Source organism: Amphiprion ocellaris, chromosome 21 (genome assembly GCF_022539595.1).
Source record: "Amphiprion ocellaris isolate individual 3 ecotype Okinawa chromosome 21, ASM2253959v1, whole genome shotgun sequence".
In the NCBI taxonomy this organism is placed as follows: domain Eukaryota; kingdom Metazoa; phylum Chordata; class Actinopteri; family Pomacentridae; genus Amphiprion; species Amphiprion ocellaris.
The window spans coordinates 1,070,683-1,097,700 of NC_072786.1; the positions used below are offsets into that span (position 1 = coordinate 1,070,683).

Below are 27,018 nucleotides of genomic sequence, written 5' to 3' on the forward strand. Positions count from 1 at the left end.
CTCAAAGAAACAGAAAAGAACCACTTCAGACAAAAAAACGATACAGAGGCACAAAAGAGGCGGTTCTAGACCAGTTTTAGGCTGGTTTGGACTGGGTTTAGGGTAGTTTAGGAAATGGTTTTGTACTTGATTTAAGACTTGTTTTTATTGTTCTTACAGTTTCTAGACCTGGGTTTAGGGATGTTTTAGACTTGGTTGAAGAGTAGCTGTACTGATTTTTGAGCGGCTGTAGACCCGTTTTAGGCTGGTTTGGACTGGGTTAAGAGTAGTTTTGCAAATGGTGCTTGCTTTAAGACTGGTTTTACTGTTCTTAGACTGGTTCTAGACTGATTTTAGACCAGTTTTAAATTTAGTCTTGAACTGGTTTTGGACTGGTGAAAGACCTGCTTTGTGTTTGTGTTGTTGTGTTGTTTTAGACTAGTTCTGGACTTGGTTTTAGTCTAGCTTTGGACTGATTTTGTACTTGGGTTTAGATTTTTTTTTTTAGACTTGGTTTAAGACTAGTCTTTGTACTGTTTTTTTGAGCAGCTCTAGACCAGTTTTAGGCTGGTTTGGGCTGGGTTTAGAGAAGTTTGGGAAATGGTACTTGGTTTAAGACTACTTTTATTGTTCTTGGACTGGTTCTAGACTGGTTTTAGACTATTTTAGATTTGATCTTAGACTGGATATCTACTGGTTTTGAGTGGTTTTGGACTGGTTTCAGACTGGTTTGGACTTGGTGTAAGACTGTTTTTATTGTTCTTAGACTGGTTCTAGACTGGTTTTTGTTCATCAAATCATCCTTACTTGCGATAATTTTGTCTCTTTTTGGTCATTTGCATCTTGTTGAGGTAGTTTTTTGTCTTTGTGGTCATTTTTTTTCTCTTATGTGTTGCTTTGTATGTATTGTGGTTGCTTTACGTGTCTTTATACTTATTTATTGTCTTGTTGGGGTCATTTTTGTGTCTTTGTGGTCGTTTTCAGCCTATAATTCTTTTATTGCAGCACAGTTTTGTATTTTATTCATTTCTAACAGGTGGAAACAGGTTCTTTCTCCCAGCAGCAGGTTCTTGAGGTTCTCACATGTAAACGTTCTCCTCTACATGTTTTTATTTCCCGGCTTGTTGCAGCTTCGTCTGATTTACTTGCGGCTGTGATTAGAGCAGCGTTAAACATTCGGGTCATGAGGCTCCATCCGGGGGTAAATGTGAGATCGTGGCTGATAACTGTGATTTATTTATGGCTCCATATGTGGCTCCAATGTGTTCACATGCGTGTGCATCACGACATGTGAAGCTGCTTTTAATCAGGCGTGTTGATGCGTTCGCTGTCTTCTGCACGACCACAACACGACAACAACAACAATAGCAGCGTGACTGATTAGAGAACAATGAAGCGATAAAGACTCACAACTGGTTCTGAAGCAAACATCAAACAAAGCATTAATAGAACAGTTCCCAGATAAATTCTCCAGAAAGAATAAAACCACAACCTGCTGCAGTTATTGTGAGACAATAAAACAGAAATCAGCTTTGTTTGGGTCTTTGGTTCACCTTTTCCCCTCAAGCTAAAGGTTTCACTTTGGTTTTATACTTGTGTTTTCAACAGTTAGCTTTTCTGCTCTTACTTCTACGTAGATGTTGTCAATAAAGCTGTAAAATCAGGCCGACTGGTCGATCAGTTCGTCGATATCGCCGCTAAAACTCCAGTTTTTTAACCGCTCACATTTCACCTGTAAGTTTGACAGAATCTGGAATAAATATCTATCAGTCCCTCAAAACATGTTTATCCCTCCTGTTGTCTTCATCACTAAAAAATATTGTTTCCTTGTCTGAAAAGAAATTCAAAAATTCAGCAGAAAAATTCCCAAATTTCTGAAAATTTGCAAAACCTTCAGGAATAAAATTTCTATAATTCCTTAAAAGTTTTCTAAAAAAAAAAATCCCCCAAATTTGGCAAGAAAATTCTTGTGAATATTATCCTAAAAATATCTAAAATGATTCCATGTATATCAGTAAAACTTCTAATAGTTTCTTTAAGAACATTCACCAAAAAAATCATTTTTTGTGATTGTTCTTAAACAAAAACCTTTTTTTACATTTTTTTTCCATCTAAAAATGCTCAAAAATTTACCAAAAATGTTGAAAATGTGGACATTTTTACTGTGAAAATATGTTTTTTTTCCCCCATATTTTCAAACGTTAAAACAGGTCAATTTGACCGGCAGGATGACACAAGGGTTAACTCAAGCACTCGATTTGGTTTAGGACTGCAAAAAATAGAAATAGCACAAAAATTGTGAAAAATTAGCAGCAAGGATGCCAGAAAAATATGTTAAAAATAGTGAAATACTGTCATAAAAATATAAAACTGCAGGTAAACCTCTATTAATGTACATTTTAACATTAAAAAAACATATAAAAAGTAGTATAGAAATGTCCACAAAGATCTAAATTTTACCAAAAAAACAACTGTTTTATGCTTGACCATAATATCACGTTTTTACCATATTTGCATCAGCAAAAATAGCATTATTTTACAGAAAAGTTATGAATATTAAGGATTTAAAAATGGTAATTTTACAGATTTTCCCTGTTTTGTTGGATTATAGATATCTGATAAAATCACGTAAAAAGTAGTGATTTACATGTTGACTGAAAAAAACAAACTGTAAATAATGTCCACATTAAAAATCAGTATTTTTACAAATAGTAATTTGTTCTTTTACAAAATGTGAGTAAAATCTACACAGTTTTTCATGATTTAAATCAGCTAAAAATATAATTTTACAGTTTTGCCACTATTTTTACTAATTTTTTAAACTGTTTTTGATCATTACACTATTTCACCAATTTATAACATATTTTAAATTCTTTAAATTGTACATGTCCAAAAGTATGTTAGTAGTAGACTTAAACTTCACTTTAAATTTAATTAACTTGTGGAGAGCTGCATTTTTAAGTTCCCATTCAGTTAAACCTCTATGCAGACGATGCACCGCTGTATATGTGCATTCACATTCTTTTACAGCTTTATCATTTTTTGCAGCGTAGATCTTAATTATGTATCATAATATTAAATACACATTTTAGAAACACAGGAACCCTCGGGGAACCTGCAGGAAATGTTCTTTGAATGTACTCTGCAGATTCTGTGGAGGTTATGTGGTGGGATTTATGGTATAAATCTGCAATTCACAGCAGTTGTTACACAGTTTCAAAAAAAATATTGGAATCTAAAGCTAATTACGGCATCGGTAGGTTCCTATTAGGTTATATCTGTATGCAGACGATGCACTGCTATATATCAGCATTTACATTTTTGGGGGGTATTTTTTTTACAGTAAAGATCTCAATTATGGATCATAAATATTAAAGACACATTCTAGAAAAACAGGAACCCTCAGGGAACCTGCAGGGAATGTTCTTTGAATGTTCCCTGAAGGTTCTGTGGGGGTTTTATGGTGGGATTTATGGTACATATCCGCAATTCACAGAATTTTTTACATAGTTTCAAAGAAAAAAAATATTGGAATTTACAGATAACTCCAGTTAAAGTTAGTTACTGTACCTCTAAGTTCCTATTAGGTTAAATCTATATGCAGATATGTACCACTGTATATCTGCAATTACAGTACTGCCAGTATTATAGAGTTTGACAAAAAAAATTGCGGTGTGCAACAATAATGACATTTTATAAAATGTAAAAACAGAGCTGGGTTCAGGATGCTGATCTACATCTTAAGTGTGTATTTTCAGTTTTTTAAGATCTAAATTCAGACTGAAACTTCCTTAAATCATCATATTTCATGTCTGACATCAACACAGACAGAAATGTAAATTCGACCACCAGAACCAAACACAGTTTTAGTTCAATGACAGAACTGAAGTCAGAAGGTTGTTTTTCTGCGAGTCAAAGTGGCTTTTTGCAGTGAGGACGTTCTGTCGGCTGGGTTTTACGGCTCTACTCATTAAACTGTCAGACGTATATGCTGGGCTGGAGGTATCTGGAGCTCTGAGTGCACTTTAATATTTATACTCTGCTCACTCCGCCGCCTCACATCCACAGAAAACCTTCACACTGAAACGACGACGTGGAAACGTGTCGCAGAGTGGCCCAGTTTTTCCAGCAAATACACCGAGCCGCCGGGCAGCTCTGCAGAATCGATTGTTTCCTCCCAAGCTGTAGAGTTTGGATCTCTTCCAGTGAATACTCAGGTGTTTCCAACAAATACCCAGAGTCGGGGGGAATTTCTTCACAGAGAAACTGCTGATCTGCAGTTCTGGGAGCTCTGGGAAATGAAGTGTGTTCCAGCAAATACACAGAGCCAGCCTGGTAACAATAGACGTATGTTTTAGAATAAATATCCAGAGCCAGTAAATACACGGAGCCGAAGGCAGTGCTGGAGCCACTGGGAAATAGAGGGTTTTCAGGAAATATACAGGACCTTTTTATAAGGTTTGACACATGAAACCGACCAGATACCTCAAAGCAGAAATAATTCACCTATTAGAAGCTTTTTAATAAGAAACTAAACGATCAGATGTTAAAGAAAGAAACTGTCAGGTGATTAAAGTAAACATGGAAATAATTAAATATCTACAGTATGTGGAGACAAAATGACAAAAACAAGACAAAATAATCTCAGAAAAAGGAAAAACAAGACAAAATAACCCCGAAAACACCAAAAAATTAGACAAAATAACCCCGAAAACACCAAAAAATGAGACAAAATAACCCCAAAAACAAGACAAAAGATGATCACAAAGAAACAATATTGCCCTGAAGACGCGTTAAAAGTCATAAACAAAAATAAAACAACACAAAAACAAGGAAAACGATCCAGCATCATCATGAGAGAACTCAGTTTTTAAAATCTGTTTGTTTTTAGTCTTTATCTTACATTGTTTTCCTCTTTGTGTTGAATTTGTGTTTTGTCGAGTTGTTTTGTGTATCTTTTGGTCATTTTTTTTGTCTCTTTTGCATCTTTAGAGTAGTTTTCTGTACATTTTTGTCATTATTTACAATATCTGTACAGTATTTAGTCACACTTAAATAACGGCATAAATATTTAACTTTTTTTAATAAAATGTGCATAATTTTGGCAAAAAATATGTAATTTTGAGAAAAACAATTCCATAATTTTGGAAAAATTTTATGTAATTTTCTGAAAACTTTAGGTAATTTTTGGGGAAAATTTTATGTACTTTTGGAAGAAAATTGTGTAATTTTGAGAAAAAAACATAATTTTTAATTTTTTGGAAACATTTCATGCAATTTCAGAAAAATATTGTCTAATTTTGGAAAAAAATATGTAATTTTGGGAAGTAAATATGTAATTTTGAAAAAAAAACAATTTTGGAAACAGTTTATGTAATTTCAGAATTTTTTAAATCTAATTTTGGGAAAAAAAACTTATTCTTGGGAAAAAATTTTCCATAATTTTGGAGAAAAAAAATGACGTAACTTTGGAAAAATTTTATGTACTTTTGGAAAAAAATATGCAATTTTGGCAAAATGTTGAATTTTGGGGGTAAAAAATACGGAATGTTGGAAAATCTTATACAATTTTGGGACATTTTTGGGTCTCAAGAAAATTTCGAACAAATTTTGAAAAAATCTTGAATCATTCTTGGCAATTTTTATGTAATTTTGGACACTTTTTATGTCATGTTGGACATTTTAAGATATTCTCGTTGATGTTTTGGGAATTTTGGGCATTTTTTTTTCATCATTTAAAAAATTTTCTGTCATTCGAGAAGCTAATGAGGAGCAAACCAGGAGCTAACGAGGAACTAATCAGGAGCTAACCAGGAGCTAATGAGGAGCTAATCATGAGCTAATAAGAAGCTAATGAGGAGCTAACAGGAGTTAACCAGGAGCTAATGAGAAGCTAATCATGAGCTAATGAGGAGCTAAGCAGGAGCTAACCAGGAGCTGAATGTCTGATGAAACATGCAGAAAGTGTTGTTTCCAGTACATAGACCGAGCCGCTGGATCTATTATTCATCCTGACACGGAGCCAAGTGGAATCTGATGTTTGGCAGCAGATTCCTGACAGCGAGGCGCCACCGGCTGAACAGGTAGAACCGGAGAACAGGTGCAGAACCAGGTTTTAATTTCACTCTGAGTGTCTGAGCAGCAGAAGGAAACAAAAAGCTCCTCAGGCCTCAGAAGAACACTGAGATTTGTTATTAGTTTTACTGCAGCAGAACGTTCAGTTTGTTCAATGTGTCGTTAAATCCAAGGCAGCAAACAGTAAAATAATAATAATATATATAAAACATTAGTTCTGTAAACGTCAGAGACAGCAACAAATATTCTGGAGACTATTTTCAGCTCATAAAACATCTAAATCTTGTTTTCACTTCATCTTGAACAAATCTTTAGTCACTGCAACACATTTTAAAGCCAACGTGGACAATTTTTAACTACGTTTGAACAGATTTTTTAAAAATCATTTTCAACAAATTTTGGTTAATTTTAAAAGAAATCTTGATTTACAAATCAATCATTTTGCCAATGTTTTGGTAATTTTTTGAGCCATTGTGAGTATTTTTTTTAATATATTTGAATATCTGAGAAAAGTTTGGACAGATTTTTGTAACTTTGGGGGAAAAAAAACATACATTTGGAAAAATAAATTTAGTTTGTATTTTGGAAAACTTTGATATAATTTTATAAAAATTTCACAGAAATTTGTAAAAAAAAAAAGAAAAAACAACAATCTTGGAATATTAATTTTGGGAAAAAATTTTTTTTAGCAAAAATCTGCAATTTAGAAAACATTTTATGAATCAATCATTTAAACAAATTTTTAGGTAATTTTGGACACATTTTGAGTCATTGTTAGTATTCTTTTATATATTTGAGTAAGTTTGGGCTGTTTTTTGTAATTTTGGAAAAAAAAATAATCATTTTGGGAATGATATTTAGAAAACTTGAAAAATTTTATTTTGAGGAAAAAACATACGTATATTTAGACAAAATATATTTTGTTCGTATTTAGGAAAACATTTATGTAATTTTGGAAAGATTTACATAAATTTGTCAAAATTGTAAATAAATTTGTAAAAAATTAATGTAGGTTAGGAAATATTTTACAGATTTTTGGAAAAATTTGATGTAATTTTGGAAAAATTAGATGTAATTTTGGAAAAATTAGATGCAATTTTGGAAAAAATGTAAGTAATTTGGTAAGTTTTTGAGTCAGAATTTTATGTCATTTTGAACACATTTTGGAGAAATCTTGAATCATTTTTGTTCCCTGGATGTGTTTCTGGTTTCTAATAATTCTCCAGAGAAACTTTAAAGGTGATTCTGGGTGAACTTTTAGGCTCCTGTTGGTCACAACTATTAGAAACAAACATCTAAATGTTCTTCAAGAACCTGGAAGTCTAAAATATTCACAGTATGGTGGTAAAACTTCAGTAAATAAAGTTTCTGTAGATACAGATCTGACTCATGTTTGATTAAAGTCTCTTTAAAATCCTCCTCAGTGATTCCTGGAATCTCTCCAAGATCTCCACAACCTTCAGACGTTCTCCTTTAAAGCTCTTCAAGGACTCCCAGAACTCCTGCAGGACCTCCATGTTCTGAAACTTTCTATAAAAGCTCGTTAAGATTCATGAAACCTGCTCACGTAAAAATTCTCTGACCTCCTGGTGGACCTCAGCTACATCTGAGAGCTTCTCTTAAACCTCAGGGACTTTTAGATGTCTGGAAACTTTTCATAGAAACCTCCAAGAACTCCTCAGTTTGTTCTCCTGAATGACTGAAGATCTGTGACGACTCTGAGAACAAACATTCTTCAGATCTCCACAGGATTCCTGGAACCTTCACGAAATTACATTGAAATTACATTAAACTTTGTATATTCACTCTAAAATGTACCAAAATTAGGTAAAATTAATCCCAAATTATGTAAATTTTTTCCTAAATTACATAAAATCTGTCAAAAATTGTGTACATTTTTTTCAAAACTTTGAGAAAAATTTTCCAAAGTAACGTAAGATTTGTCTCCCTAAATCACAGATTTTTTTTCAAAAATGTGTAAAATTTTTCCAAAATTCTGTAAATTTTTCCTAATTTATCTAAAAAAAAATCCAAAATCAAATAAAATTTTTCCACAGTTATGTAAAAAAAATTCCAAAATTGTGCAAAATTTTTCCCAAATTATATAAGTTTTCCAAAATTATATATTTTCTTCCTGAAGTACATACATTTTTCTTAAATTACACAAAATGTTTCAAAAATTGTGTAATACTGATCCAAACTTATGTAAAATTGTTCAAAAATTTCCTAACAATTTTTAAAAACACCATAACATTTTTGCTAAATTACATAAAACATTTCCACAATCAGGAAATATATCATCTATGGATGTTTGTACACTTTTGGAGCGTTTCCTCGTGTTTTAACCTGTTTTTCTGGGATGTTTTCTCTCCCAGGATTATTTTTTACAGTGTAGAACGGACTAAATGAACTTCCTGTTGTTGTTGTTGTTGTTGTTCTGTAGAAAGGACTAAATGAGCTTCCTGTTCTTGATGTTGTTGTTCTGTAGAAAGGACTAAATGCGCTTCCTGTTGTTGTTGTTGTTGTCATTGTGTATAAGTGCCTAAATGCGCTTCCTGTTGTTGTCGTTGTTGTTGTGTATAAGTGACTAAATGCGCTTCCTGTTGTTGTTGTTGTTGTTATTGTGTATAAGTGACTAAATGCGCTTTCTGCTGTTGTTGTTGTTGTCATTGTGTATAAGTGACTAAATGCGTTTCCTGTTGTTGTTGTCGTTGTTGTGTATAAGTGACTAAATGTGCTTTCTGTTGTGGTCGTCGCGCTGCTGCAGCTTTTATTGCAGCTTTTATTGCGTTCTGACTGCAGGGAGTCAATCTGATGAACAAACTCAACTAAATGGAGTCAAACGGTTCCAGCAGGAGGGATGAGGGGGTTTCCACGGTGACAGCAGCATCCCTCGGGGTCGCCGCGGCGATGAGATCAGCCCCCACTTCCTCTGCCCAAATTAAGAAACGCAATAAAGCATGTAGAGGAGGAGGAAGAGGAGGATGATGGTTTAATACACGAGGATCAGGAGATGATCTGAAGACGACTGATCAAGATTCAGAACAACGTTCCTCAAAGAACTCTAACAGAACCTTCAGGATCTCTAGAGGAACCTTCATCTCCTGGAGGAACCACCTGAGATGCTTCAAAACTGTAAAAATATCCACAGATTTCAGTAAAAGAACCACATATAGAGCAGATTTAAGAACAAAACTGGAATTTTACACTCAGACACTGTAAAAGAATGAATTAGTGCCTGTAAAATACTGATTTTTTCATTCATTACTTATTTACAATAAACATCTAAAGTTTGGAAAATTTTTTAAAAGTATTTTGGAAAAATTTTGCATAATTTTGGGACATTTTTGAGTCACTCCAGAAAACTTTATCATTTCAACCCCGTTTTAAAACCACTGTGGATGATTCTGGGGTCATTTGGACACATTTTGGCTAATTTCAGAGAAATCTGGAATCATTTTTAAAAATTTTTGGTCATTCTGGACGCATTTTGAGACATTGTGGACATTTATTAAGCAAATTTTTTGGGGAAAAATTTAACACAACTTTGGACAAAATGTATGTAGCCTTGGAAAAGTGTATGTAATTTTGGAAAATTCTGTGATGAAAAAATGTATGCAATTTGGGGGGAAAAAATTGTGCAGTTTTGAGGGAAAAAAATGACATAATTTTGGAAAAAATTTATGGAATTGTGGGACATTTTTTTGAGTCACTAAAGAAAATTTTATGTCATTTCAAACAAATTTGGGTGAAATCTTTTCTGATATTTGAATCATTTTAAACAAATTTTATGTAATTTTTTACACATTCTGGACATTTCTTAAGCTATTTTTGGGGGGAAATTTTATAGAGCTTTAACATTTTTTAATGTAATTTTGGAATAACTATGCAATTTTAGAAAAATACTATAAAATTTTAGGAAAAACTTACTTAACATTAGAGAAATATTAAAACATTTTCAAAAATTTTATATAGATTTGGGAAAAATTACATAATATGGAAAAAAAATTGTAATTTTAGAAAATTTTTACGTGATATTGGAAATTTTTACATCATTTTGGAAAAAAATTACATAATTTTGAAAAATATCTATGTATTTTGGAAAAAACTTACATAATGTTTGAATAATATGATAGTATTTTGGAAAATTTTATGTATTGTTGGAAAAATTTTTTACAGAATTTTGCAAAAACAGTATGGCTAATAATCTGATCATTTATTAGACATTACTTATAATTTACCTAAATAGGTTAAACAAATCTGAAAAGCTGTATTTGTTTTTAAAGAAATCACTGATAAAAAAATGTTGAAAATTATTTTTTACAGTACACTTAATTTAATAGAATAAACGTACATTTAGAATGGTTTTCTGAATATTTTCTGTGTAATGTTACAGGAAAACTGAAGTAGAACTAAAGATTTTCTGATCTTGACTGAAGCTTCAGAAACTCCAATCTATTTTCTGCTTTTATTTTATTTTATTTTTCTTCCTGATCAACAGATTTAAACCAAACTGAATTAAATTAATCAGATTTTACTGAAATCTTGGATCCTTTTCTCTTCTTCCTGGACTTTCTGGTTGAAGTTTGTTGAATAAAAACCTTCAGAGTTTCTTGTTTGTCTTCAGGCGTCGTTTAATAATTAAAGCTTCAGAAACCACAGAAGAAGAAGAAATTCCCTGAACTCTGCAGCAAACAGCAGCCACTTGTTTGTTTGCTTGTTTGTTTGTTTGAGCTCTGAGACAAAAGATGGCAGTTATTGATCGTCTCTGATCAATCAAGTCGTTGATTTAAAACCAGTTTATGGTTGATTTTATTAAACATTTAACAATACATGAAGAATAAACACGTTTATTACATTTATTTATTAAAATTATTTGTAAACACCTGGATTTATTTACTCCATCCATCCATCCATTATCTATACACCGCTTAATCCTCACTAGGGTCGCGGGGGGGGCTGGAGCCTATCCCAGCTGACTCGGGCGAAGGCAGGGGACACCCTAGACAGGTCGCCAGTCTGTCGCAGGGCTACATATATAGACAAACAAGCACTCACACATTCACACCTACGGGCAATTTAGATTAATCAATTAACCTCAGCATATTTTTGGACTGTGGGAGGAAGCCGGAGTACCCGGAGAAAACCCACGCATGCACAGGGAGAACATGCAAACTCCATGCAGAAAGATCCCGGGAAAGCCGGGACGCGAACCAGGGATCTTCTAGCTGCAAGGCGAAAGTGCTAACCACTACGCCACTGTGCAGCCCAGGATTTATTTACTGTTTAATGTTAAAACTACCTGTAAAAATGTGGATTTATTTATCTATTTTAATGTATAATATTAAAAATGTGAGATGTTTTTGTCATATTTAATATTAAAATGACTTAAAAAAAACATGGATTTAAATTTTTTTTTCATGTATAATATCAAAATTACATTTAAAAACAGATTATTTATTTTTTGGAATGTATATTAAAATTACCTATAAAATATGGATTTAAGGTGTATTACTTCATGCATAATATTAAAATTACCCATAAAAACATGAATTTAAGACGTTTTTAAAATCATACAGATTTAATTTAATAACGTTTGTGCAACATTGAAATTACTAATAAAAGTATAAAATATACATATTTAAGTGTTTTTTTCTTTGAAGAGAAAAATACTTATTAAAATATATTTTGTGTTATTTTCCCTCTTTCTTTATAACTTATATTGATAAAATCGTGGATCAATATGTTGATTTATGGCTGTAATTAGGACTAAAAAAATAAAACATCCAACTTTATTCGCAATAAAAGCAGATTTTTAAATATTGTAGTTGATATTTTTCACACACAGATGATTCCGATCAATAAATATCCAATAATCAATGATCAATAATCATTTTTCTCTTTTCTGTTTGTGTTTTTCTATGTTTTCTTGTATTTTTAAAGAAGTTTTTTTTCTGATTTTTCAGTTTTTTTTCCCATCAGCATCCGATCGATTCCTGACGCCTGCAGCAGCTCTGAGTTTTTCTCCGTCAGGATCTGCAGAAGGATTTATTTGTTTATTTATTTATTCATGAAACTCTGAAACTCAACGTTTCTGCAGGAGGAAGAATGTGAAGAAGGTTGGAGATGAAAGAGAGAAGCTCAGATAGATCGGAGCTTCTGGGAGCAACGAGGAGGATTTAAAAGACAGAAAACGATGAAAAAAAAAGTCTGCAACATTTTAAATCCTCACAGAGACGCAACAGAAGAACAATGAGTTAAAATTTAACCCTAAAATCACAGAAATCCACAGCTTTGATGAGTTTCTGAGTGGAAATTACAAGAAAATAATCCTGAAAACAAACAGGTATCCTGACTTAACCTTTAATTTAGCCTGAACTCAACCCTAGCTTAGCCTAACTAAACTCAAATATTACTATAGTTTAACCTGACCTAGCCTAAATTAGCTTAGCCTAACCCCAACCCTAGCTTAGCCTAACTAAACTCAAATATTACCATAGTTTAACCTGACCGAGCCTAAATTAGCTTAGCCTAACCCCAACCCTAGCTTAGCCTAACTAAACTCAAATATTACCATAGTTTAACCTGACCTAGCCTAAATTAGCTTAGCCTAACCCCAACCCTAGCTTAGCCTAACTAAACTCAAATATTACCATAGTTTAACCTGACCTAGCCTAAATTAGCTTAGCCTAACCCCAACCCTAGCTTAGCCTAACTAAACTCAAATATTACCATAGTTTAACCTGACCTAGCCTAAATTAGCTTAGCCTAACCCCAACCCTAGCTTAGCTTAACTAAACTCAAATATTACCATAGTTTAACCTGACCTAGCCTAAATTAGCTTAGCCTGAAAACTCAAACATTACCCTACCTTAACTTGGGTTAGCTTAACCAATCTGGACTTAGTCTAAGTTAGTTTAGCCTAATTTAGTTCAAACATTACCCTACTTCAACCTGACTTAGCCTAAGTTAGCTTAGCCTAATTTAGTTCAAACATTACCCTACCTTAACTTGGGTTAGCTTAACCTACACTGACTTAGCCTAAGTTAGCTTAGCCTAATTTAACTCAAACAATACCCTATCTTAACTGGACTTAGCTTAACCTACCCTGACTTAGCCTAAAGCTTAGCTTAGCCGAACAGAAGGAACAGAAGAACAACTAGTTAAATTTAAACCATAAAATCACTAAAATCCTGCAGCTTTGACGAGTTTGAGTGAAAATTACAACAAAATAAACCTGAACTTAGCCTAACACAACTTAAACTTGGATGTCTCCATCAATCACTTGACTTAACCTGAGATAACTCTTTTTAAGCTAAACTTAGCTTGACTTAGCCTAACAGAACTCATTGTTGCTCAAAATTAACTTGGTTCAGCCTAACAAAACTCGCTTTAGCTATACTTAGCTTGATTTAGCCTAACATACCTCATTTTAGCCAAACTTAGCTTGACTTAGCCTAACATACCTCGTTTTTTTGTAGCTAAACTTAGCTTGGCTTAGCCTGATTTAAGTTGTTTTAGGTAAACTTAGCTTGATTTAGTTTAACATACCTTGTTTTAGCTAAACTTAGCTTGACTTAGCTGAACATATCTCCCTTTTTTAGCTAAACTTAGCTTGATTTAGCTTAACATAACTCGTCTTTTTAGCTAAACTTCGCTTGACTTAGCCTAACATACCTCATTTTTTTTAGCTAAACTTAGCTTGACAGTCGAACATACCTCATTTTTTGTAGCTAAACTTATTTTGACTTAGCTTGACGTACAACATTTTAGCTAAACTTAGCGTTACTTAGTTTCGCATACATCATTCTTTTTAGCTAAACTTAGTTTGGCTTAGCCTGATTTAACTCGTTTTAGCTAAACTTAGCTTGACTTAGCCAAACATCAAATTTTTTGGGAAAATTTAGCCTGATTTAGGCTAACATACATCGTTTTAGCTAAACCTAACTAAATCCTAGCCTTACATAACCAACTTATAACTGACCTAACCTACCTGAACTTGAGCTTAACCTACCTTAACCTGCTTTAGCTGAACTTAGCTTAGCCTAGCTCAACAGAAACTTATTCACAGAAGAAATAAAAATGAATTAAACAGTGAAATAACACCTGAAACTCATTAAATCCTCACAGAACCTGAACAGAAGGATGAAACTTTAAACCCTAAAAACACAAAAATCCTGCAGCTTTGACAGTATACTGAGAGAAAAATACTAAATACACAAGCCGCTAAGCTAACGGAGACCTTTTAAATGATTAAACTCTTTTCTTAAATGTCAGAAAACATCAAAACATTCAGCAGAAATAAATAAATCTGTTGTTTCAGGATAAAAAAAAAGCTTATTTCTGCCCAAACTGTTTGTAATTCCTCCTTTTCTTTTCATCATTTTCTCCACATAAACAGAAAAAACATCAAATGTTCTGAGAACATTTCAGATTAGCTTCATCGTCGGTTTATTTTTTTAATAACTGATGAAAACGTCTCCTGAAGCTGCTGCTGGCGTCAGAAATGTTGGATTTGATTCCCTTTAAAGCCACGTTTCCATCTGCTGCCGCCTCAAGAAGTTCGACATCAAAAGGACGTCTTGGAAGCTTTAAAAGAACAAAACCTCTTGTTTGAAGCTTTAGAAGAATAAAACCTTTTGTTTGAAGCAGAAAAGAACTCAGATGGTTTCTGTCCTGAAGCTACGTGACGAAGCCAGAAACATGAAAAAACATGTATAACCCAGAAAAAAATGTTCTGGAACTATTTACTGTAACAAAGACTCCCTGGAAAACAGAATGACTGATTAATTCAGTCATGCAGAAAACAGCACCTGAAAATGACTCAAAGTGACCGAAAACAGGGACTAAAAACAGCAACAGATTTAACAGAAAAACAACTAAAATGCTACCTGAAAATGATCCTAAAACAGTGACTAAAACGACTAAAAACGACTAAATACAATGACTAAAAAGACTAAAAACAACTAAAAACTATTAAAAATGACTAAAAATGACTAAAGATGACCAAAAATGACCAAATACAGTGACTGAAAATGACTAAAAATAACTAAAAACGACTAAAAATGACAAAAAATTGACAAAAAATTGACAAAAAAATGACGAAACCAGTGACTAAAAATGACTAGCTAATGAAAATGTCTGCAAACAGGGATGAAAAATACCCGAAACAGCAGCTGAAAATGACTGAAAAACAGGAACTGAAAACAAGTGTTCCTAACAGTGACTAAAAATGTCTTCAACCACGTACTAAAAACGACCAAAAACAGCAGCTGAAAACGACTCAAAATGACTGAAAACAGTGAATGGAAATACCCGAAACAGCAGCTCAAAATGAGTCAAAACAGCAAATAAAAATGTCCAAAAACAGTGACTGAACATGATGGAAACAGTTACTAAAAATGAGTGAAAACAGTGAGTGAAAATGTCCAAAACAGCAAATAAAAATGTCTGAAAACAGGAACTAAAAATATCAAAAGCAGTGACTGAAAACAGCAACAGATTTGACAGAAGAACGACTAAAATACTGACTGAAAATGACTGTAAACGGCGTTTTTCATTCCTTAAAACATTAAACTCTAAAACCTGCAGATATTAAACTAATCCAGTTTGTTATTGAGATTTTAAATTTTACTTCACTTTGTTCATTTTTTTTTTTTACATTTTTCTGTTAAAAAAAATAAAAAATTTGCAGTAAATTTCAGATTTTTTTCCTCTTTTCAACCAGAACGTCTGTGCTGCTGTTTGATTCCAACATGAAATAAAAACCTCATCGATCAGTGATGATGTAATAAACAACCTGATCCGACCTGATGATGTAATAAATGACCTGATCCGACCTGATGATGTCATCTACCAACCAATCACAGTCATTGATCCATGGAGCCGCTGACGCAGGAAGTTACACGCCGCCTTCATCACCTGACCTGAAGCTGATCAATAATAATATGATTGGTTCTGCTGCCTCTTCATTAGAACTCACTGATCAATAACTCTGTCAGCCTCCAGTTGAATCCATTCATGCAGCTGTTCTAAAGAATCCAGACATAAAAACCAGATTCGGATCAAGAACATTGACTGAAAACACTAAAATGACCCGAAATGACTCCAAACAGAACAATTGGAAAAACATCTTAAAACGACAGAAAACATCTTAAAACCAACCGTGGAATAAAAAATGATTGCAAACCGGAACTGAACGAGTAAATGGCAGAAAAGACCTGAACAGGGACTGAAAACGACTGAAAACAGCTGAAAACGATTAGAAATGACTGAAAACAGCCGAAAACGACTAGAATCAGTGACTGAGAATGACTAAAAACGACTAGAAATGACTGAAAATGACTGAAATAGTTTGAGATCAACATAATGAACTGATACCTGATCAATAAATCGATCGATCAGAGTTTCCACCTGGACAGAACGAGGAGTTAAAGAACGACAGAACGTTTTCGTTTTATTTATTTCCTTCATTTCATCCACTGTTTGTCTCCATTCATCTGCTGGTTGTTGCTTTATTAAAGCTGCTGATAAAAACGTTAAACGTTTCATTTATTGATCCTCCAGACTGTTTCTGTTGGATTCAGATTTATGGACTCGTTTCTCTTTAAACCTGCAGGATAAAGAAGAACCTCCACATAGACCAAGGTTCTCCGAGGAACATTTCTTTAATCCTCTTTTTCTTCTAACCTCTGATCTTTCCTTCAATCCTTTAAGTTGTCGCTGCACAAAAAACCTCTAACATCCAACTTGAGAGTCAGAGACGCCTGAAGAGTCATCTAAACATCTGGACCAGAACTAAACATCTGCACCAGAACCTGGAGAGTCATCTAAACATCTGGACCAGAACTAAACATCTGGACCAGAACCTGGAGAGTCATCTAAACATCTGGACCAGAACCTGGAGATTCATCTAAACATCTGGACCAGAACCTGGAGATTCATCTAAACATCTGGACCAGAACTAAACATCTGGACCAGAACCTGGAGATTCATCTAAACATCTGGACCAGAACTAAACATCTGGACCAGAACCTGGAGACTCATCTAAACATCTGGACCAGAACCTGAAGCTGGAAACTTTCTGCTCTTATTAACCAGCGACTTTTAGAAACAACAAATATTCAGAATCCGTAACTGCAAATGAAAACAGACTGAAAATGATGGAACGGAGAAACGTCTGAAAATGTCCAGAAACATTGAATCTATGAGAAAATGACGGAAAACAGAGACTTTAGACAGGAAATAAACAGTGATTAAGAACGACTGAAAACTAATGAAACATAAAAGAAAACTACTGAAGACAGCAAATAAAAAATTAAACAATTAAAAAATTTTTATTTGTTTGTCTTGTCATAATTTAGAATATAAAATAAACACAATTTTGTTTTTTTAAGTCATTTAATTCATTTATAAATAGATTATGTAATTTGTATAATTTAATAATTTAAAATATTTTCTAGTTTGTTAAAAAAGATCAACAAAAAAATTATGCAGATTTGTTTAACAATTAATTGATATTTTTACTTTTTATTTAGTCATGTAAATAATAATAATAATAACTCTTCATAGTGTATTACAGATGTAAAAACAAGAATTTAACATTAATTATTTGCTTATTGTGTTTTTATGGCTTTAATTTTTCAACGTTTGTTGTTTTTAAATTAATTTGACTTCATCAGAAAAGTGTTTTTTAATCAGCAAAAAACGAATTTTAATAATTAAATACATTTTATAGTCTGTAAACTGTAATTCTTTTTCAATGTTTTTATTATTTTATATTTTTTCATTATTCTACACTTGTTTTGGCATTTTTTTTATTGCTGATCATTTTTAAATTAAATATGATTTAGTTTAAAAATTCTTAATTTAACAATAAATTACATAATTAATTGTATTTCATAATAATAAAATAATATAAAATATGAACGTGTTTATATTTTTAAAAGGATCGACAGAGTTCCAAAGTGATGTTTGCAGATTTGTTGATGAAATAAATCAGATTTTCACGTTTTCTGATGTAAAGTATGAATCAAACACTGGATTTAATGAGTTTATTTCTATTTCTAAGCTTCTGTTTCTCACATTTTCTCTGAAGTCATAAATCGATTCGTCGACCTCCCGAGTGTGAAAACTTAACGAGTTGCTGCCGGTGATGGATGAACATCTGGATGTGGTCGCCGTGGAAACGGGCCTAAATATAGAGCCAGCGGTGTTTTTCCTCATGTTGAAGGAATCAGGTGTTTTCTGCTCCGTGGATTTATGACGAGTGGATGAAATTATATGAAGATAATAATGACTAAAATAAACTCCCAGCAGCAGCAGAGACACGATATCAGCAGCTAGAAACAGACACTAAAGACGAAGTGGAAAAGACGACAAACAGCAACTAAAAATGTCCCAAAATGATTGAAAAAACTTGACTGAAAACGCCAGAAAACTGCAACTGAAAACAACAAACATCTAAAAAATGTGGCTGAAAAAGACTGAAGCCAACAGCAGTAAACAGCGACTAAAAGTGGAAATAAACAGGAACTGAAAAGACTAAAAACAGCGACTTAAAATGACTGAAAACGACTAAAAATGACTCAAAACAGTGGCTGAAAATCAGTGAAATAAACAAGCAGGAAAAAAAGAAAATTACGACAAAAATCAACAAAAACAACTAAAACAAAAGACTAGAAAAAGAACAAAATTTGAATACAAGAGTCTTCCAAGGAACCACTAAAACCTCTACAAAAAGCTTAGAACCTCATCAGTGACCACTAGAACCACAGAACACTCTCATTTATCACAAAACCCCTTAAAAGCCAACACTGTTCTAAAGAACCACCAAATCTTCTTCAAAAAACCCTAGAAACTTCATCAGTGACCACTAGAACCACGCAAAAGATCATAAAAACAGCAAAACATTTTTTTTCAGCAGTAAACAGGAAGTGAAAACAACAGGAAACGGTCAAAAAAAAACAAAAACCCAACCATCAACCAAAAACAGCAGCAGAAAAAGCATCAAAATTACTCAAAACAGTGATTGAAATAATAGTAGTGAAAAAAACAAACGGAAAAAAAGCAAATTACCATAAACAGGTGCTGAAAATGAGAAAAAAATAACTGAACGGAAACGACTCAGAATGACCAAAAACCACAAAACGTCTAAAAGTGACTGAAAATGACTAAAAATGACTGAAAACAACTAAAAGCGACTGAAAATGACTATAAATGACAGAAAACAGATAAATGTAAAATGTAAATAAATAGTGAGTATGTCTGAGCTCTGGTTTTATGTCTCTATTCAAACTTTATTATGAGCAGAAATGTGAAAAAACACTTCAATTTCTGAAAATAAATCTACAGAAAAATCTAAGACGCCAAAGCCGTTGGTAGTTTGACTCATTGTATTTATATTTTTATCCCGTTTTTACACTTGGAGCAGATTTAAAGCAGCAGACGAGTTTCTAAGTGAGATGAATGACGACAGAAACAAACTGAAAAGTGGATCCAGTTTCTAACAAACAGAAGCTTCCGTTTAAATCCTTCATGTTTCTGTCAGATCAGGATAACGTTCTCCAGATGTTCTCCAAGGAAACAACTGCATTAATGTTTAGCTTCATTTAAACAGCACCAGCATATTTAGGGAATTAAAAATTAAAGTCTCACATTTTGTTTCTGGGATTGAATCTGTTTAACCATCACAGCCAAAAGTAGTTGGACACCTTTGGGGCCAACTCCATGTTAATCACATATGACAGGACATCGAGCTGTCCACATACTTTTGGCAAAGTGTCATTTTTGCTGTAAAGAAATCAGCACATATCTGTATGTTTATATTGTAAACAGCCAGAAGTATGTGGAAACCCATCACCATATATTTTACACTTTATTAGCCACATAGTTTTGGACAGAATATGTTTTTAATTCAATTAAAAGTTTAGAGAAGAAGAAGTGGCAAAAGTATGTGGACGCTTTGGGGTTAATTCTATATTAATCATCATAATCAGAAGCATTCAGCCAGCCACATACTTTTGGCTAAGTGTTGTTCTAATAATATAATACTAATAATTGAGCAGGAACCTTTTAAGTGTCATTTTTTTGTGCTTTTTTTCCTCCCATCGAGGGTTCAGGAGTTCACAGAGGTCAGCGCATAAATTATGCTAATGAGGTCCTCGCAGGTCCAGGAAGTCCTCTGAGTGTGATGGATGCTGTTGTCCCCGGCGGCTCGCGGTCACCTTGATGATGGTCTCCAAGCAGCACCATCTGGTCACCGCGGCGATACGTTCACAGTTCACGCTCTGTTGCTCTGAGCACACACACGCGCTAACGGGTAGAACACGCCAGAACACACGGAAGACGCAGTTTAACACGCTGCGCTGCTGAGATTACAAACATGGGAACCTGCTGAGCAACACAACGGAACCCAGCGTGAAGAAACGACAACCTGCCGAGAAGAACAACACGAGGAGATCATAACATCTAGAACCAACAACCTGCTGAGGAACAACACAACATCTAGAACCAACAACCTGCTGAGGAACAACACAACATCTAGAACCAACAACCTGCTGAGGAACAACACAACATCTAGAACCAACAACCTGCTGAGGAACAACACAACATCTAGAACCAACAACCTGCTGAGGAACAACACAACATCTAGAACCAACAACCTTCTGAGGAACAACACAACATCTCGAACCACAACCTGCTGAGGAACAACAACTAAACAACACAAAGAGCTGCAGCTCAACCACAGAGGAAGAGATTTAGATCATCTTTTGGTCTTCTTCTGGTCTTTCATGAGGATAACCTTCGTCAGTGACCACTAGAACCTCATGAAAGACCATAAAAAGACCAAACATTCTTTAAATCTCCTTGTTGATCCCAAAAACCAACAAAAAACTCTTTGAAAATCCTAATTTACCACAAAACCTCCTTAAACACCACCAGAACCTTCTAAAGAACCACCACAACCTCCTCAAAAAACCCTAGAACCTTCATCAGTGACCACATGAAAGACCATAAAAACAGCAAAACTTTGTCTTAATATAATTTTTAACCACAAGAACCATGTTAAAGATGGTGAGAACATTCTCATTTACCACCAAAGCCCCGTAAAAGGTCACAAGAATCTTTTAAAGAACCAACACAACCTCCTCAAAAAACCCTAGAACCTTTGTCAGTGACCACTAGAACCACATAAAAGACAATAAAAAGGCCAAAACATTCTTTAAATCTCCTTGTCCACCGAAAGAACCATGTAAAAGATGTCTAGAACATTCTCATTTACCACAAAAAAAACCTTTAAGGCTGCAAGAATCTTCCAAAGAACCACATCAGAAAAGCTTAGAACCTTCATTAGTGACCACTAGAACCACATGAAAGACCTTAACATTCTCTAAATCTCCTTGTTTACCACAAAAACCAACTAAACGAGGCCTAGAACATCATCACAGACCACAGAAGTTCTTTATATCTCCTTTTTGACTATAAGAATCACTTACTGGACGATTAAAAGACCTCTAGAACCTCACCACTGACTGCTAGAACCTTCTTAAGACCAACAGAACTAGCAGGAAGAACTCTAGGAACAGCACAATGATCAGAACTGCAGATAAACCTCCAAAGGAATGTTCTATTAATCATTTATTTACCGTTAATCATGCTGTTAAAAGCCCCTTAAAACACCTTCATTAAATATTAACATTAAGAAAACAACTAGAACACAAAGAGACCATAAATAAACTACTTTAGGGTTCTGTTTGGTTCTGATTAGACGTTCCAGCTCTCACTGAGTTCTTATGAGGTGATAAATAAAATAAAAACACCTGAATCTCACTGGAACCCAGAATAACTGAATGAATAAAACCTCCAGATCTGACGCAGCCAGTTTGTTCCGTCTGATTGGTCAGTTCCGCCGTGGGAATCGAACCAGCGCCGTTCTCCTCGCACGACCCGCTGGTTGCCGTAGAAACAAACCGGCAGCGCGCTAAGCAGGTCGGTGAATTACAGGCGAGCGGTCGATACGGAACCCGGGGAAAAAATAAAGAACCAGCGGCACGTCGTCCATCACCGGAACATGAATAAACATTCAGCGCTGCAACGTTCCGCTGAGAACCACGGCTGCAGTAATCAGTCTGAGCCGATCAGATCATTACGGAACCGCAGCCGCTGATCGATCACTGACAGCTGCTGCGTTCCTGCTGTTCCTGCTCGGGTGACGGAGGGAAAACAGAATGTTCTGCTGCAGCTCTGGGAGGTTTTATTGTTTTTTTTATTTGCTTTTTCTTTATTGACCTCTAAATCACTCTGAAGGCCCAGGAGAACCTCTCTGACTGTTAGAACCACCTTTAGAACCACCACACTGAGCATAAAACTACAGATATGTTCTCTGATAACTCTACAGCATCCTAAAGAACCACTAGAACCATCAGACAGAACCTTTCAACCAATTAAAACAGTAGTAGTAAAACCTCCTCAGTTCTCACTAGAACTGCCTGTAAAACCACTGATGTCTCCTGAATGATTCTAAGAACACCTACAGGTTCTCTAATAGTTCTACAACATCCTAAAGAACCATGACAACCATCCTGTAGAACCCCAGAGCCGATTAGAACTAGAAACAAAACCACTGAAACCACTCAAATGACAAGAAAAAACACCCAAAGGTTCCCTAAAGGTTCCCTTGACCACAAAACCGTTTCGGAACCATTAAAATGTTCCAAAGAACCACCAAAAACATGCTGAAGAACCACTGGAACCACCTTACAGAACGTAATACCCAACTACAGGACCACAAATATATCGAACAGACCACGAGAACCTCCTGAACTACTAGAACAACCACAACATCCTTAAAAACCTCTAGAACCATTTACAAAACTAGTACAACTTTCCTAATGATTACTAGAACCTCCTAAAGGTCAGCAATACCACCTAGAACCTCATCAGCTACACTAGAACCTCACGCAGAACCTCCTAGCCAACACTCAACAACCACTGATACCTGCAAGAACACTGTGACCAAAAAGACTTTCTTAAGAACCTCGAGAACCAAAGACCGTTTAAAAAGACACTTAAGTTCTCCTAATGACCTTTAGAACCTGGATGAACTCAGGTGAACTCAGGTGTGTGGAACTGGATGGGTTCTTCTTCTGTGGTTTTAACAAAATAGAACAACAAAATGTTTTTCTGTTTTCAGGAGGAATTAAAACCGATTAGACAGTAGGGATTAACGTTTTACACAACAGCCATGAGTGTGTGTGTTGGTGTGTGTTTATGTGTGTTACTGTGTGTGTGTTTATGTGTTATTGTGTGTTTGTGTATCCTGGTGTTGTGTAGTAATAAGGTGAGTTTCTCCTCTCAGCTCCACACCTGCTGCTGTAATTACCCTCCAGGACAAATGGATTATATAACACACACACACACACACACACACACACACACACACACACACACACACACACACACACACACACACACACACACACACACACACACACACACACACACACACACACACACACACAGCTGTCAGGTGATGTAATGACCTGTTAACGGAGGATGAGGTTGAAGGTTTCAGTTTCAGGAGAGCCGGCCGTCTGCAAACAGAACATAAAAGAATCATAGAAAACATCAAACGTTCTCATCAGAGAACACAATAAACTGGTTCTACACAGCACTGTTTACTTATCCTGCTTCATGAAGCCACGCAGGGAAACAGATCTTTGGTGTTCTGCTCCATGTTCTGCTCATTCACAGGTTTAAAACTAGAAGAACTTTAATGTTGAGGAACACATTATTGTTCTGATGTTGGGCATTTATTCCCCTCAGTGTTTGTGTGAAACGTTCTGTTTTAGTTCCACTAGAACCACCTAAATCCCAGCAACTACCTGTGAGGCCTCTACGACCTCCTGAAGGAACATAAAGCCACCTAAAACCTAGATCTAGTTTGGGAGGCTACGAGAACCTCTCCAACCTACTACAGTCACTGAAATGATTCTAAAAATCCTCACTGACCACAAGAACCACATTAGAGGTGTTTAGAACGTCCTAGAGGACCACTAGAACCTCATCAGTGACAACTAAAACCTACTACAGAACAGAACAAAATGATCACAGGTTCTTCATGAACCTCTACACACACCTTAAGTAAGACCGTTACAACCTACTGACTACCTACAAGGCAACTACAACATCCAAAAATCATCAACAGAACCTTAGAACTTCTTCAGTGACACCATCTAAAGGACCAGGTTCTTCCTTTCTACCATGTTCCACCTCTAAACCAAGTTTTATTCTATGTAGCCAGGTAGTGAACTGAAATGTTCTGCAACTACAACATCCTAAAGACCACTAGAACCACATTACAGAACCATGAACAACACCTTACAAACCACTACAGTCACTGAAATGATTCTAAAAATCCACAAGAACCACATTAGAGGTGTTTAGAACGTCCTACAGGACCTTTGGAACTTCATCCATGATAACTAGAACTTTCTTAAGACCTGTGTCTTTTCTGTTGCAGAACGCGGAAAGGTTCTCTTTAGGCTAAACGTGTAAAACACACAAAATAAAAACAAACATCCAGTAAATGTGTAGCAGCATTTGGATCATAAAACTGAAAAACAGACGAACAAGACTGACGTCTTAGAACGATCCGATAAAAGAACCTCAAACAGCAGATATACGACATTCTACAGAGTACTACATTATACTAGAGAGTACTAGAGGGTGTCTACAGAGTACTCGGTGTATTTACAGAGTGGTTTCAGAGTACTTGGTGTATCTAAGGAGTGTTTTCAGAGTACTTGGTGTATTTACGGAGTGTTTTCAGAGTACTCTGTGTATCTAAGGAGTGTTTTCAGAGTACTTGGTGTATTTACAGAGTGTCTACAGAGTACTCGGTGTATCTACAGAGTGTTTTAAGAGCACTCGGTGTATCTATGGAGTGTTTTCAGTACACTGAGCGTATAGAAGCTAACGAGTCTTTTGTGAGCTGAAGAGAAAAGAAAAAAGCTCTGACAGCAGCTGCTTTAGTATTTTTAGCCTCATTCAGTTGGTGGCGTCTCTTCAGATAAACACTGTGCACGTGTACACACACACACACACACACACACACACACACACACACACACACACACACACACACACTCTCTCTGGGTAAACACACTGGACCTCTGCACTCCATCATCTGTTGCTGCTGTGAACATCAGGTGGAATCTGGTTTTTATTCAGATTCCAGCTTCGCGGCTCAAGAAGGAAAAACTAAAAACTACAAAAAGCTGCACAGAAACAGGAAGAATCGTTTGTTTTCAGCTTTCCAACGGTCCTTGAACGCATCATTTGAGACGCGTGACAACGTGATAAAAATGATGACAAACGGACACAATTTAGCGGCAGAGACGCACAAAACAACCATAAAAGATGCAAAATGCTTGCAAAAAAACACAAAAATACAGCAAAAACACTCAAAACAACAACAGAGACACAAAACGACCACAAAGACACACAAAACAACCACAAAGAGACACAAAACGACCATAAAGAGACACAAAATGATCACAAAGACACACAAAACAACCACAAAGACAGACAAAACAAACACAGAGACACAAAATGACCACAAATAAATGCAAAATGACAAAAAATAAGCACAAAGCAACAACAAAAAGACACAAAATGACTGCATAGAGACACAAAATGACCATAAAAAGACACAAAATCAAAACAAAGATCTTTTTGTGGACATTTTGCATCTTTTTGTGGTTGTTTTGCATGTTTTTGTGGACATTTTGCATCTTTTTTGGTTGTTTTGCATGTTTTTGTGGACATTTTGCATCTTTTTGTGGTTGTTTTGCAGCTTTTTGTGGACATTTTGCATCTTTTTGTGATTGTTTTGCATGTGTTTGTGGACATTTTGCATCTTTTGTGGTTGTTTTGCATCTTTTTAGGGAAATTTTGCATCTTTTTGTTGTTTTTTGCATCTTTTTTTGGGAAATTTTGCATCTTTTGCTGTAATTTTTCACCTCTTTTGGTGACTTTCAATGTTTTTGGGGGCATTTTGCATATTTTTGCGCTTGTTTTGCCTGCTATTTGGTTTTTCTGCATCTCTGTGCGAATGTTGAATCTTTTGGAGGTTGTTCCGTACTTTCTGATTGTTATTTTGCTTCTTTTTGGGGAATTGTGCGTGTCTGGGGGGCTGTTTTGCCCATTTTTGCGGTTGTTTTGCATCTTTTTGGTGTTATTTTGCTTTGTTGTGTTGATTTTTCATCTTCTTCTTGTGCTCTTCTGTGGTTCTTGTAGAATCCAGGACCTTCCATCCTCAGGGATGAGAATGACAAATGGAAAAAAACTCTGAAAATGTCTGCCGAAGGCAGACATAATGCATGCAAAGCGTGCATGGGGGGGTTTCAAAGGGAGGTGCGCCCCCTGTCGGGCACGGATAATTTTTGTAAAATTCACTTAGAAATGGCATTCTCTGGTGACTTTTAACAGTGAATATATAAGGCAATCAACACCCAAAATCCATTAATTTCTTCAATGAATTTCACCTGTTTTTTAAAAAAACAATATCTCAATTTGGTGGGCTACCAAGGGGATGCATGATCATTATCATTTATGGTACATTCAATTTTTGAGTTTCATGCCTTTCAAGGAATCTGTTCATTTAAATGCAACATATTTATACCCTGTTCATTTTAATTCTAATACAACATATTAATACCCCAATATTTTGTTGTTCAAAGGAATGGCACAGTTTATATACCATAGATCTATACGTATCCACGCACCAGAAATGATCAAAACTCAACAATATCGTGTGCTTGCATATCCACGAAATTTAACATGTGGAAGGAAACAATCAGATGAAACTGGCGCAAAATTGCTGCCGAAAATAGGCGGATGTTGTTATTAACATAAATAGCGAGTGATGTTTACAGATAGCAATGCCGATTTCCGTTCTCA

General features: G+C 35.0%; 1 protein-coding gene across 4 annotated transcripts in view; it reads right to left on the reverse strand.

The window, feature by feature from the left end:
• The window catches only part of LOC111562829 (potassium voltage-gated channel subfamily D member 2-like), a 92,613-nt gene that overhangs the window by 50,736 nt on the left and 14,859 nt on the right, over window positions 1–27,018 (reverse strand). For 2 of the 4 annotated variants that reach the window (XM_035944141.2, XM_035944142.2), the window contains exon 2: window positions 23,598–23,648. The exons of the other annotated variants lie outside the window; for them this stretch is intronic. In XM_035944141.2, the coding sequence (XP_035800034.1) occupies window positions 23,598–23,648 (51 nt within the window). The remainder of the gene's footprint in view (window positions 1–23,597; window positions 23,649–27,018) is intronic. 4 annotated transcript variants of the gene reach the window in all.